At 26.6% G+C, this 15,497-nt stretch overlaps 1 protein-coding gene across 3 annotated transcripts in view; it reads left to right on the top strand.

Annotated features, from left to right (window-relative positions):
* Positions 1 to 15,115, top strand: part of LOC135931259 (uncharacterized) — a 58,583-nt gene extending 43,468 nt beyond the window's left edge. For 2 of the 3 annotated variants that reach the window (XM_065468238.1, XM_065468236.1), the window contains exons 2-3: positions 1,962 to 2,014; positions 12,586 to 15,115. In XM_065468238.1, the coding sequence (XP_065324310.1) occupies positions 12,587 to 14,926 (2,340 nt within the window). In that variant the 5' untranslated portion in view covers positions 1,962 to 2,014; position 12,586 and the 3' untranslated portion in view covers positions 14,927 to 15,115. The remainder of the gene's footprint in view (positions 1 to 1,961; positions 2,015 to 12,585) is intronic. The other variant, XM_065468237.1, reaches the window with a different exon arrangement.
* Positions 15,116 to 15,497: the final 382 nt, after the last annotated feature.

The following is a 15,497-nucleotide window of genomic DNA, read 5'->3' as shown; positions in this document are numbered from 1 at the left end:
TTAACATTACTTAATAATAAATGATCCCACACATGTCCATCCCTTTAAAAACCCAAAATGCCTAACTTTATTACAAAAGTCTATTTCCATATATATTTTCCTAAATTTCAAATATTTAAATATTTAGCAATCCTTTCTGTCCTGCTGATCATGAGGTCTAGCTTCCTATGACGGAATACCTATAACACCATTCAATGAGTTTTAAGGCATACCAAATAATGATCAAAATTGGATGTACCATATACATCTAGACATAAGATAATATACCAAATATTACTGTCTTAAATTCCTGAACTTATTTCCATATTTCTGCCTAATACTCATTACATACTTTCAATCTTACATTTTTTAAAGTTAAATATAAAAGTATAGAAATCCTTAAACTCACCCCCTCTTGTATAGTGGTTATTACATTGCCTTGTCAAAATTATTATATAATATGTATACAACAAAAATTTTGTTTTACTATAAAACCGAATCAATCCACTCTTTCGCTCCTGGCCAGCTGGCAACACTTTTACAAGTTAACTTAGATATAATAAAAATGCCTCTTACTCTCAACTATATAACTTAACAATCCAGCATAATTCTTTCTAATAATATTAAATAAATACCATTGACCATTAAAGACGATCCATATTTAACATAACCCACTTATTCAAAATTATATTTATCCATAATAAAACAACAATCTAATCTATTAAGAAAAATATAATATAATAAATCATAATTATCCAATTCTTCATTTCCCAAAGGTCCACAGCTGACATCCAAAGGTCCACAGCTGACATCTTATCCAATATCTCCCAATCTCCAACTAGGGGTTTTTCTTAACAATGAAACACCCCGTGATCACCATCTCCTCTTCTTCCCCCAAGGAAAACTTAATTCCCCTGTCAGAAAAAAACTGACATTTTATGTATTATATTAAATTTATTTCTTCTTTTTCAACAATTACAACAAACCTGTCGTTCATGGCAAGAGCATAGAAACCTGAAGATTTTTTGAATTACGAATACTAATTCCAATTTTTAGAATAATTACAAAAATATAAAAATATGCCTTTTTTTAAAAAAAAAAAACTCTTAACAAAGAGCTTAAACAGAAAAATAAAAAAATAACTTATTTCTTTATAAGGAAAATTTTATATCAAAATTTTAAAAAAATAAATCAAAAGTACACGGCAAAATTGTCAGAAATATACATTGTGGTGGGTACTCTATACATGATGGAATACATTTTCTGTCCTACCTTAAAATTAAGAGATTCCGAAATATATTCCAAGCCTTAATACGAAGTAATGTACGTGAGATTAGCACAGCCGGCCCCCGAACGTCAGGATTTTTAAAGTTTTTTGGTCCGATTCGAAAAAATATTTTATACAAATTGCCTGGCCCAATTTTTTTTCGTTCCGCACCCACTGTATTTAGTTTAAACTGCCCGATTTGGGTCGATTTTTATAAATAACCCGATTAAGATTTTAGCCAAAATAATATTATGTAAGCCTAGAGATTTCGCTCATAGATGGTAGAAAGGTTTAGACTTCTATTTTACAAATTTCGAGGTTTACATCATATTATTTTGACTAAAATCTTTAAAAATCAACAACACTACGTGTATCGAAATATTCTTTAGTTTTTATAAAAAATAAATACCTATTTTAAATGTATTGTTTGTTTGCGTGATTAAGTCTACTTTTTCCAAAATCTTGGAGTTTGAATTAATAGAGAAAAATAGATATATAATAATTACTATTAATCATTTTTTGACATAATGATACGAATATATTATTTATATTATAATGAGGTTTGAAATATGTAGCATAAATTATTCATAAATAAATATTTATTTTTAAAAAAGAATGAGCACTGAGCTTAATATTGATTTTAGAAATATACTTATTGCTTCTTCAGTTTACAAGTACAACTAGATAATGAAACATAATTTTTTTTATAATTCAGATATCCCATGGACAAATCCAGGTTTTTCTAAATGGCGGTGGGAAGACTTTTGGGTGAGTTTTTCTCCATAAAATATATTAGATGATTATAGGCTCACTTTTTTTAAAGCCTTTGGCTCAGATTATATATTTTTTTTAAAACTTACCCCTTATTTCTAAATAGCAATCTGTTTAGCTGTTTATATAGATTCCTCTAAACAACCTAAAAAATTCTATCTTTCTTGTTCTTTCTTACTTTCTTTCAGCTATTTAGATTTAAGTATGTAATGTATCTTTGTGATATTATCCAAAATATTTATATAATGTGCACACTGGAAACAAACAAAAAAGTCCTAGTTTTCATAATCTGTTTAGCCATTTCAAAATGACGAATCAGAACTCGGCCTTAAATTTTTTTTAAAAATAATAACTTATATAGTACTTAAAAAAATATATTGTTTATAATCTAATCTGAGATATAAATTTATTCAAAAATTTAACAATTACTTTTTATTGATTATATAATGTCCGATTGGGATATAGAATCTCTCGATTTTAAATCATTTAACTGAAAGTATTTAAAATTCTAGGAGATATAATTTAACATGCACAGAGTGCGCATGAATTTCAGAAAAATTTCCCGCCATAAACTTTTTTAGTATTTTTTTTTTTTAATTTATATGAAAAAATATGATCAAATATAAATCAGGGGTTGTTAAAATGTTCATGGCAAAATTGTTTGAAATTTACAGTTTGGGGTATACTCTATACTAGTGTTGGTAAACGGCCCACGATTACGATTTTAGATAAAAATTATATTATATAAATGGAGATTTTGCTCATAGGTGTAAGAAAGGTTTGGACCTCTATTTGCCAAATCTCGGGGCGTACATAATTTTACTTTGGCTAAAATTTTAATCGGGTTCGTCTAACATCACTAGTACTATATACATGATAAAATAAAATTCCTGTCAAGATCTTTAAAATTTGAAAATCGCTCTCAGTTTAATCCCGATGAATTTCATAATCCCAAAATACGACAAAGTATTTTAAATATTTTAAAATATTAAAATAGTCATCTATGCCAGATATTGGAGGTGTCTACCAGATACCTGACACCATGATAATCGGTTATCAGCAAGAAAAGTAGTGTCCCTGTAATCCTTTTTATAATGACAGTTTTACTCATTTGGGGGGGGGGGGGGGGGTGGAAAGAGATGATAATTTTTAAAATTTTTTAAACTTTATAATGATATTTAAGAAGATTGATTCATTTTCTAGGTGGGAGACTTTCTTCCTTGAAAGACCATGAAATATAACACCATCTTTGAGGATTTAAACTCCCTCTTCTCTCTTATTTAATTTAACAAAGAATTTAATGTATAAAATGTCATTGATTTTTATGATTATGAGATTTTTGATAAATTGGGTCATTAACAATAAATCATTGAAAGCACAAGTGCTTCTTCAATTATATTATATATGAAAAAAGATAGTTATGAAATAATTAATATGATGAGAAATTAAGTATTATTACGATATTTATAAAGTAAATTTCACATTAAATAATTTATAATCTTTTCTTTTTTTTAAAGAAGGTTGACTTTACCAATTTTTTTTTTTATAAATTTTGGTTATGATATTTTAAATTTTTAAGTAAATTTATAATAAAATAGAAATAATAATAAATACCAGTTGCGCATTGGCTCTAATATTTTAATGCCTGCTAAAAAAAAAAATATTTAATTTTTTTATTTTATTTTATTTCGAAGTGCCCTATAGATTTTGTAAAAATAGAATTTAGAGAATTCTCAGTATGCTGTTGTTGAAAGATATAAATGTTAATTGTACCTCCTTCCTTTCCCTTCCCTTTGGGGTGGGATGTGATTATATATTTTTATTATTTAAACAAAAATTTAAACAAAATATATTAGTTTACATTTAAGAAAAATGGGTATTGAAAAATAATTTCATTAATAATTTCTATTATTTATTTTTCAAATTTTCAATAATTTTTCATTTGTTTTTTTTAAATTTTAAGTGATTTTAAAGGTTAGATTTTTTTAAATGTCGTGCTCTTGTCTTAAAGAAATTTTTAAATAAATAATTTAAAAAAAATATATATATAATATAATAAATAATTTATTCAAAATGATTTAATTTTAAATATTAAAAAAAAAGATAAAATATTTAGAAGAATTTTTTAAAAGAATTTCCATAAATAATTTTTTTTTTTAGATGACTGACAAATTATGCAAACATTTTATTCATTTTTAATTATTCTTAAAAAATTGTTTATTGGTTCCAATATTTTATAATATAACATCACCCAACTTATCTTTATAACAACACTATACAAAATCATGTTGGCAAATTAGGCAAACAATTCTGATTCAACTTATAATGGTTAAATTAATATAATATTTTTTTTTCTTAATTTAATCACAAGTTTTGGAGTTCATTTATGTATATATCGCCTTTTTTTAGTAATATGGTGTGTTTTTTTTCTAAAGAAACAGTGAATTTAATAAAATAAGGTCTTTATCTTATTGTCATCTAATTTATAATAAAAAATGACACTATGCTTTTCCAAAAAGTTCCTATGTTTCTGAAAAAGAGCATTATGTTATATAAAATGTTATATATCATAAACCCGCAAATAGTCTAATTTTTAAACCTGGTCTGGCTCGGTTTAGATTTAATTATTTTTTGGCGCTAAGCGTAGGTATTTTTATATTTTGATTATTTTCTACCAGCCCACGCGGATTTTTAAAATTTCATATTATAAATAATTTTGGTTGTATTTTGTAAATTCTTGCAGGTAAAAATTGTTGAATGATTCAACTGATTTATTATATAATTTTCCAGCTAATTAAATGGTAAAATTTAAGTTCAGCCCCCTGATTATTTCTAGATTGGCGATTCATGCATTTTTAAAGTGTACATATATAGAAGTCCGTGGTAGCTCTATTTTATAGTTTGCACTTCGATTAAATGACATTAATGTGCATTCAATCATAAATAAGAAAATTAATTGATGTGCAACCACAAGTTACAACTGACTCCTAAGAATGCAAACTTTTAATTAATATATCACATCATATTGGAAGATTCGCGAGGATCGGAGGAATTAGAAGGTGGTTCTTCAGAAGGAAGAAAACTTGATTGGCTGGGAGATGCGATAGTGCTTAGCACATGAGGGATAATATTTAAAATAACCAAAAGGAATATAAAATTATCTTTCTTTTTTATCCAAATTTTTGTATTTCTAATAAAAAAAATTCTAAAAATATGTTATAATTTATATTTTGGCAGAAGGAAAATTTTAACTCATTGTCTCATTTTTTTGTACCGGTTAATTTTCATTTATTTTACTTTTATAGTGAGAAGGAGGAATAATCTTTATTATTATTATGAAACCTTAGAAATTACTTGAGGCAAATCTGATCTCCTGACTTGGTAAAAACCATTTTGAGTCTGAATTTCGCATTAATCATCGGTGTCGCTATAAAAGGATGCCTGTCAGAACACTATATATTATTTTTAACATTTTCGAAGGTAATTACGATAAGATAAATTTGGATGTCCTATCGAATTCTTGTTTGGTACAAGAATTTATAGCGCCTTGTATCGATGCCTAATAAAAGGTAATGTAAGCTCTTATAATATGCACGTCTGCTGTTCATTTCCCAATTTTATTTTATAATTTGGCAACATTATCTATTATACACCTGCGATAATGAAAGGTCATTTTTCAACATAAGTATGGTTAAACCAGATTTGTGACTTGATCATTCTGGACCGTAATCTCCTTCTCAAATGCATTTTTTTAAGCAATATCACATATCTCATCTATTTTATATAATAGACAAAAACAATTATATATGCAAATACAATTATCGTCATTAACATTAATCATATTTATTACATATTACATTATTTTTATAATCACTTTCATTTTAAATAAAATTTCACTAATAATATATAAAGTATTACAATCATTTTAGTGTTATTATGATCGATATTGATGTTCATTATAAATATATAAGGAAAAATTAAATAAATAAAGGTTATCAAATCAATCTTAAAAACTATTAACCTTGTGGTGAATCATATTCTAAGAGAGGTTAAATTAAACGTTCTTCCATGTCATGTCTCTTATCCTTGATATAGCGTATTAAATAAAGGTGAGCCCGGCCTTCAGGCTTTGAGTAAATTTTAAAAATAAAATATTTTTGAGAAATTGGTATTGTTTTTTTTAAATATATTTTTTTAGCTTCCTGTAGTAGTCAAATAAAAAATATGTCTGAACCTTGAAAATTAAATTAATTTTATGGGAGAAATTTCTGAAAAATGTGAGTAATGTTGAAGTAGAAGAAAGACAAAGGGGAAAAGGGGGATAGTGTTGACTCAGTGACTGGTATTTTCTTATCACTTAATTTAAAACTAATACCTTGAGATTTTTTAAAATTTGAGAAATAAATGGATTTTAAGATGCTCAAAATGTTATAAAAATTGTTATCCAGAAAATTGTTAATAAATAATTTTTAAATGCAGATTTTGATTTTAAGATCTCCAATATAAAAACCATTGTAATTTTTACAAATAATTTTTTTTTATAAAAGTTTAAAACTAACTTCAATTTTATCTTGTAATAAAATATTGACAATATTTATGATAATTCAATATCTTTAATTAGATTCTAAATATGACAATTTGGGGCAGGTTTTAGCCGGGTCCGTATTAGCCTTTTTTAAGCAGGCATTTTTATATAATAAAAGTAAATTAAATTACTAAGTACACCAGAAGCCTTCATAGGGCCAGTGACATTATAAAGATGATTCACATGTCTTTTTTTAAAATTCATAAGACAACTGACAACATGTTCTTGCTAGATGGCATAAAATATACTTAATATGCATTCTGGTGCATCATGGTTGATAATGTATTGTTATTTTAACATAGAATTAAAAATTTTCCAGCCATATCACGAAAAAAGTATATAAGCTTTGATAGAAATAGATTTTTATTTATATTTAATTTGTCTTTTTTAATGTGAGAGGGTGTTAAGTATGAAAACTTCCATTTGACAATACTGTATATTTTGCTTCGGGACCTTTTTTTTACCCTCCAAACTTGTTTTATAAAATACTACAATACTCACTCAAAGACCCCCCTTCCATTCTTATGTGACTCTATCCCCCTCAATGAAGCAAATACGTTTTAACCAATCACTTATCGAACCCTTTTCGATAAAAATTAATTCAAGGTAGTTTAAAGCATTTAATAAGAAAAACAAATATAAAATATAGAGATAACATATAATATTTCATTTGTATAGTTAATAAAATAGCACTATATTAAATTTCAAAATTAAAAAAAAAATATTTGAGATTAAATAAGATCTTTAAAGTTGGGGGAAAAAAATCTAATTGCTGATTTTTTTTTTTTCAAATTTAATCAATTTTTTCTTTCTCTTCAAATTGTTATCATTTTTGTACGATAATTCGGTTCCATGTCAATTCAGCGAAACTTTTATCGCGAATCTCTATTATGGCTAATATAGCGAAAAATCGCGAATTCAGCAAAGACAATATTTCCAAACAAAATCACGAATTTTTTTAAAGCGAACCCTATACAGTGAATACATTACAGCAAAGCTTTTATCGCGAATCAATAATCCAGAAAATTGTATGGCGAAGTCATTATAGCTAAATCCAAATCGCGAAGATATTATCGCGATAATTGCTAATAGTTACTATTTTATTTTAAAACATTTATTTTTTTAAAAACCAAATAAATTAACTAATATTTTAATTAATTGATAAATCGATTCAATGAAAATAGAGTTTTTTATTTTTTTAACCTTAATAAATTTATATAATGATTATTGAGTTTAGAATTGGTTTATTATATACCCTATCTATGCTTCCTCGTGACCTGTCGAGGACTTAAAGTGATAAAATGTTAAAGGCTCGTTAAAATAATCATCCATACCTACTCTATATCCTCTCAATATTTTAGTAATGCATTTAAGCCACCATCTCCTTCAACTAGTTCATCCTTAGTGGGACATGGAGAATTTCTTAACAGTATTATGGCCATTCAACCTTTTTCTTAATTTTATCTTTTCAAATACTATGTTTAATTAACAAAGTGGGGTGTTTATATTTAAATAAGAGCTTCCTTTATTTTATCAGGTAATATTTTTTTAAAGAAGGCAAAAGCTTTTTAATATAAAATATGAAAATTTGCATTTAAATGAAGAAATCGAATCGATATAAAAGCCATATTTGTTGAAAGAAAAAACAAATTAATATTTTTTTTTAGATTCTAAGGGGGAAAAAAATTTATTGAGGATTTTTAATATCTATTTTTAAGCGTATTTTGAATTTTTTGAATATTAGAACTTTTGGTAACATAATCCAAAATACTTTTTTATACGCCTGTTGAGTTTAGTAAGCTTTCATATAAATAAAATGTTAGTTTAATTGATTTATATTTTGTTGCTGATTAAAAACTTTATTATACAATTTGTCAAATTACGATAAAAGATTAGTATATATTACAGCAAGTAAAGTATAGGGGATATTTTTTTTTTTAAATATGTTTAGTTAAAACTTAATGTTGATAACAATTATAATATAGATGATGATTATACATAAAAAATATAAATTTTTATATAATCGGCCTTATAACCGAATAAAAACATTTAAAATATAGATTGAAGAAGTCTTTTATTTAAAATCTGTGTATTTGGAATGGAATAAAAAAAAAATTTTTTTAAAAAACAAGATAGCATTCTGTTCGCGCATAAATATCTCAACTCAAATAGCTTTAAACATGAAATAAATTATAATAATTTTGTTTTCTTTCCTTCTTTATCATTTAATTTGAGATTTTTCATTTTTATATCTTTCGATAAATTGTCAACCCATGACAAAAAACAATTAATAGGCTTTCAGAATATTCAAAACTTTTGCTATATCGATCATGGGCTTTTCCCTATCTTCTTATTTCCCATGAGTGTTTAAATAGGTGACCTTGCCTTTTTCACGCACAAATAACTGCAGCCTGCCCAAAAACTGTGGCTGAGCTTTTCTCGTAGATTAATCCCAATTTCTTAACCCAATCATATAGGGGTGAGAGAATCCAATGGATATGCTGTTTTATGCTGTGAAAATTGCTCTGTACTTACAAATGACGTATGACGGGGATATAGAATCCATTGGGATTCAAAATTTCTTAATTTTATATCAGCTTACTGAGGACGATTTTTGAAAAAAGATCTAATTTGACCGGAAATGTATTCTAACATGTGTGGAATATCTACCCTATAAATTTCGCACCATTTCTCCCTTAAATATTTTTGTATTTCTTTATTTTAGATGAAAAATCTATATGAAAACGGATATAAATTGATAGTATTTCGACAGTTCAAGAACAAAATTATCTGAAATTCACGGAGTGGGTACTCTATACATTTTTGGAATACATTCTCTGTCAAATCAGGTTTTGCAGATTTAAAGAATCCCTCTTAGGAATCAATTTAGAATGAGAGAATCGGCATCCCATTGATTACCATATCCCAATTAATTTAAACATTTATTTATAACTGTGATAACCAGTGATTTAAATCGATTTGAGCCGATTTTTAAAAACAGCTAAAACAATATTTTAACCAGAAAAATATTGCCTAACCCTCGAGATTACTTGTAGATGTTCAAATCTTTGTGCCACCCATGAGTCTAATCAGGTTTGATAATATTTTTTTGGATAAAATATTGGATGGCCGTTTATCTGTTTAAATCGAGCCGTTTAACAAATACTAGCTTATATTTGATTTGATACTGGTTAATACTTTATTATTTACAATTTTTCGAATTCTTTTTATTTTTGGCTAAGTAAAAAATTTATATTAAAATTTTGTTTGTTTTTTTTTATTGCTCGATTTTTTTTTTAAATTATGTATAAATTTTTTTTTATTGAAGAAAATGAATATATGATCTTACAGAGAAATTATTCATGAAAATACAAAATACTTCCATTTCAAACAAAGGATTATTAATATTAATATTATACAATTTCATTTTTATTTTTGAATTATTTATCAATTCAATTCGGGTTTGATCAAAATTTTTGAAAAATTCAAATTAAAAAAGCTTTTGATAAAATAATAATAATAAAATAATAATTACTGTTTTAATTTTTATTTCCGTATATTTTAAAAAATTTATCGCAAAAAATACCGTATTATTTCAGGCAACCAGAAATTTAAAAAGCGAAAGGGAACAAATCTTAGGCCTATGTCCTAGCGATCAATTAAAATTGAGCGATTTTATTAGAAAAAATATTTTTTTATAAATCCCTTTTATACATAGGATTACTTAGTTTTTTTTTAGAAAATTATTTTTCATAGTTCGCTAAGGGGCGTAGGCCGAAGGTATTTGAGCGTTGTTTAATAAGTTGCTATATATTTTACTATAAAATATAGAAATTCGAAATAAATTTGTACCGATTAGATTAGTTATAAAGATTTTTACTTTCCCCATCGATTATTTTTTTTGTACATATTTAATAATTTGCAAAATGATATATATATAATAATTTTCAGTTAAAACTGGGTTTTTTTTTGAAAGTCTTAAACCAAAAAATATCATTACTCAAATTTTTGTATATTATAATTATAAACTGATTTGAAAGAATTATTATATAATTTTTATCTTTCTTTTTTTTTTAAAAAAAAAGGATTAATAAATATAAATATTTTGAGAATATAAAATATATGTATGTTGTTATAATATTTTTAAAAAAAGTCTGTATAATCCCCCAAAAAAGTTTTAAAAAAAGGATTATTCGAGAATATGAAACCAGGCCTTAGGATGGACTATGAAATTAAATTTAATTGGATTTGTTAAATATGAAAATGGAAGGGAAATAATTGGACTATAATTTGCAAAAAAAATTATTTAACAATGTAATATGAAAAAAAATTAAATATGAACCGTCATTACGTTGTTGCTTGATTAATTATGATATACCTTTCATTCATTCATAGTTAACGCGAATCTTTTTTTTAGATAATCGTTCAGCTCGGCTAAACTGAGGGAAATTTTTTAATTGAATGAAATATTTTAAATTAAACAAGTATCCGAAGTAAGGACTTAGGAGTAGGAATAAAAGGTTAGAGAGATATGGGTTTTGGGGTTAATTTGAGAGATATGTTAGGGTTTCTAATTTTTTTTATTAATAAACTGGTCAAATCTGACTGTTCACGTGATTATAACTAAGCGAATATAGGTTTAAATAAATCCGCTGTTATTATCCTAAATCGCTCCATTTGAGCCGATTTATAAAAACGGCTTATTCAGTATTTACGCCAAAAAAATATTGCCTAGGCCTCAAGATTTCTCTAATAGATGTCCAATCCTTTGTGGCAAAATCTTCGGGGTTCGCGTAATATTTGAAATATTGAGTTAGCTGGTTAAAAATCGGCCCAGTGCGATTTTGCATCTCTAACTGTGGGTTGGACCATAATCCTGTTTTATGCCTTTTTTATAAATTATATTAATATTGATCTAGCTGTTGTAACTGCCATTTCCTTGAATAGGATCAATCCTTTTTTATACCTTTTCTTTATAGAATTATATTAATATTCGTCCAACTGTTGTAACGGCTATTATTTCGAGTTGTCCATTCCTCTTTTTATAAATTATATTAATATTTGTACTAAAATCCTTCTCGGACAGTCGGACAGTTCGGTTCTAAATGAGAGATTATTTACCCGGAACAAAATTTTAAGAAATCGACCTGAAACCCAATTAAAAGAATTCTTTTTTTAAAAAATTAATTTCCTAAAACTTCAATTTCAAAATTTAAACATTTGTTAATGGTGAGTTTCTTTTTCATATTATTTTAGTTTTAAAATTTTTTTTTACTACACTTTCATTCATATTTTTAAATTTATTCAAATTTAATTACCGCATTTCAAAATTAATTGTATAAAGCCTTACATATTATTAAAATGTTTTGGATTGACAGACGGCTAAAAAAAAACTCAGAAAAAATCAGACTGGCATGAAAAGATAATTTTTTTAAAAAATGTCGGGCCAAAATTCTCCGATGCAGTATTAAAACAAATCTTCGGGTTTATGAATCGTTTTTCTCTGATCTAGCGTTTCCGATGTTATTAAAATATCTAGTTAAGGGAAATTTAATTTTTTAAAATTCATTTAGAGAAATACACAAATTTCTTTTGAGAATGATTTAAGTTTACCCCTATATTTTTCTTCAATATTTTCTTTCATCAATGAATAAAAATTTAATCTAAGTATAAAAAAAAAGACTTTTAGTGATCTGGTAAAAACTTTTTTGAAATGTCACGATTTTTCCCTATTCATTTTTTTTTTATTTATATAAATCTATAATAATCTTATTAATTTATTATAATTTGGTGGACGTACACAAGTAAAATATAATTTTAACTGGCATTGAAAATTTTGCTTATATGGCCATACATATGGATATAAACCACAACTATCATATTCATGCCATACATAAACCATAATATAGTATAATCTTTATTATCGATTTTCATATATCATTAGTATTAAATAATAAAATACATCAAATTATTCAACATTTAGAATGCTCAACTATGAAGGAGGATGTATGATAAACTATTCTATGAACCCGTTCTCATTGTATGACAGAAAGACAAAATTACTAAATTTAACATTACTCATCATAAATCTTAAAGGCATGACCTCCAAAATACCTCTCCTTCTAACCAGTGCGAATTTATCTTTGAACAATATATTTAATCTTCCTGAAACGACAGACGACACAAACGAATACCTTCCTTACAGTCTTCGCCCCGAAACATACATAGTTCCTGTGATATTTGCGATCATATTTTTTGTCGGTATTATTGGAAACGGTCTGCTCATATACGTGGTCTTAACTCACAAATCTCTACGCAACAACGCTCCAAACCTTTATATTCTAAATTTGTCCTTCGGCGATTTTGCCCTCATATTGATATCCGTGCCTTTCACTAGTACCATATATACCTTCGAAAGTTGGCCTTACGGGGAAGGTCTCTGTAAGAGTACCGAATTTTTTAGAACCCTATCGGTAGCCATATCTGTTTACACGTTGACAGCCCTTAGCGCTGATAGGTATCAAGCCATAGTAGATCCTCTAGGAAGATATGTGGGAGGAAAGAAAATTATCATACGGAGAACTCTCTTCATATGCGGTTGTATATGGGTTGTTGCAACTTTTTTAGCTTGTATCGACGCTACCAATTCGTTTGTTCTGATCATCAATCACGATGGCAGTGAAGAGGTGTATGATAATGCAAGTAGGGCTAATGGAACAATTTTAAAAACGGTTTTTCTTAACGCTTTTAATCTTTATAACTCCTCAACCCATAATTTAAATACTAAATTAAACATGACAGATTTTGTAAGCATGCTATCCCATAATAATTTTTATCCAGTTTTTGATGCCAGAGATGATTATAATTCATACCTTTCTAAAAACATTTCATTTATTGTATCAAAAATCAATAATCATACGCTGGAGGCTATTTTCAACAAACTGTGGTCCCTAAAAAATACGGAAAGGAATCATATTAACGATACTGCCACATCCTCGCTTAAAGTATGCTTTCCGTTCCCCGAAAGATTCGGAGAAAATTACAAAAAACTTCATACCTTATTTAAATTTTTATTGTTTTTACTTATTCCGTTTATTATTATAACTGTGTATTATGTATTAATGGCCAAACGATTAATTAAAAGTACCACAGACATTCCCAACGAATCTAGCCATTCTCAGGAGGTAAAGGATAATTCCTTTTCCCGCAATTTTAATAATTCAAATTCATATCTTAAACAAAGTAAATCTTGTGTTCCTATATTATCTCAGTTTTCGATTTCAAATGCATCCATAGACTGTTCGACCGATTACAATACTATGGATAAACTGCCTTGCGAAAAGGAAAAGGATAAGGATGTAGAAGATGTTCATTTATTAACCTTACCTGCAAACCATAATATGTATAATAATGACAAATGTGGCAATGATCAAAGTTTTAATTTATTAACGAATTTAGTTACTTCCCCCTTGCTAAACGGGCCTGATAAAAGTAATATGAAACTTTCTAACGATAAATTATATGTACCAAAAAATACAAAATGGAAGAGGTTTAACAATTCGATGAAGCCATATCGAGAATTTTGTAACAAATCTCTGAAGTTCAAAGACTACTTAAAAAGCTCTGGTCAAGAAAAATTGAACAACAACGAATCCATTTCACCGTCCCAAACAAGCGATGGCAATAACGATGTTGTAAGCTTCAATTCATTCAAAATAAATCGAATACGCCATATCAACAATAAGTTTTCGAACAATGTCAAGCTTAGCAAACAAATGGAGTCTCGCAAAAAAATTGCGAAAATGGTTCTAATTTTTATATTACTGTTTCTTGTATGTTGGCTACCTTATCACATATTTAACATGTGGTTCTTCTTCAATCCAAACGCCTTAAATCAATACAACTATTTTTGGCACTCCTTGAAATTACTCGGTTTCATATTTTCGTATTTGAATTCGTGTATAAATCCGATAGCTTTGTACTTTATCAGTAATACGTTTAAAAAATATTTCAATTATTATCTGACTTTGAAATTCTTACCATGTCATTACGTGAACGACAAGAAAAAAGCAGCATTTAGTAACGGGTTAAATCCTAAGCGCAATAAAGATTGGGATGAGGTATCTCAAAAAAGTAATCACTTATCCCGACTTAACCGAACTTTAACTTATTATGAACCGCGCATAAACAAATTAGATCAAAATGTGAGAAAGAACATCATTATTACATCCATCAATAATAAACCAACAATTCTTAACTCAAATCATAGTTTTCACGACCTTACTTGCGCAAAATCTAGGAGCAATACCTTCACTAAATTATAATCTTTTTTTTAATCCTATAAAAAAAAATCAGGAAAATTGTAGATCTCAAATAATTACAAAATTTATAACTTTTTTTAGAGCTAACATTACTATACTTTCAGCGAATATTAAATTATTTATACATTATAAATGACAATTCGAAAAATCTAATAAATTCTTAAACCCACGTTTGAGAAACATGATTATGTATTAGCATGGATGGATGTATAATTTAACCATACCAAATATAAATGATGTGTTTGTCTATGTTATACACATAATTATAATATATTATAATATTATGTAAATGTTGTTTCTTTGTTTCTTCTTGGATAAAGCTTCAACGAAAGAATAAAATTTTTATAGTTTACCAAAAATAACCATAATTTTCTTATTGAAATTAAATTATATATTTTTAAAAAATATATATTTGGCTAAAATGAAGAATTTAAAGCTATATGAAGTACAAATGTTGAAAATTGAGATCAATCATAGTTGATGTATAAAAAAATTTTTAACTTAAACTTTTCAACTTTATTAATAAGGTTTTTTTTTTTATTCTTATTGATATCAGATAGTTTCATGCCATTGA

The sequence above is a fragment of the Gordionus sp. m RMFG-2023 genome, chromosome 1, assembly GCF_954871325.1.
Source record: "Gordionus sp. m RMFG-2023 chromosome 1, tfGorSpeb1-WG-v2, whole genome shotgun sequence".
NCBI classification, from domain to species: domain Eukaryota; kingdom Metazoa; phylum Nematomorpha; class Gordioida; order Chordodea; family Parachordodidae; genus Gordionus; species Gordionus sp. m RMFG-2023.
Note: the sequence above shows the minus strand (reverse complement) of the source record. Positions and strands in the feature narration are given on the sequence as shown.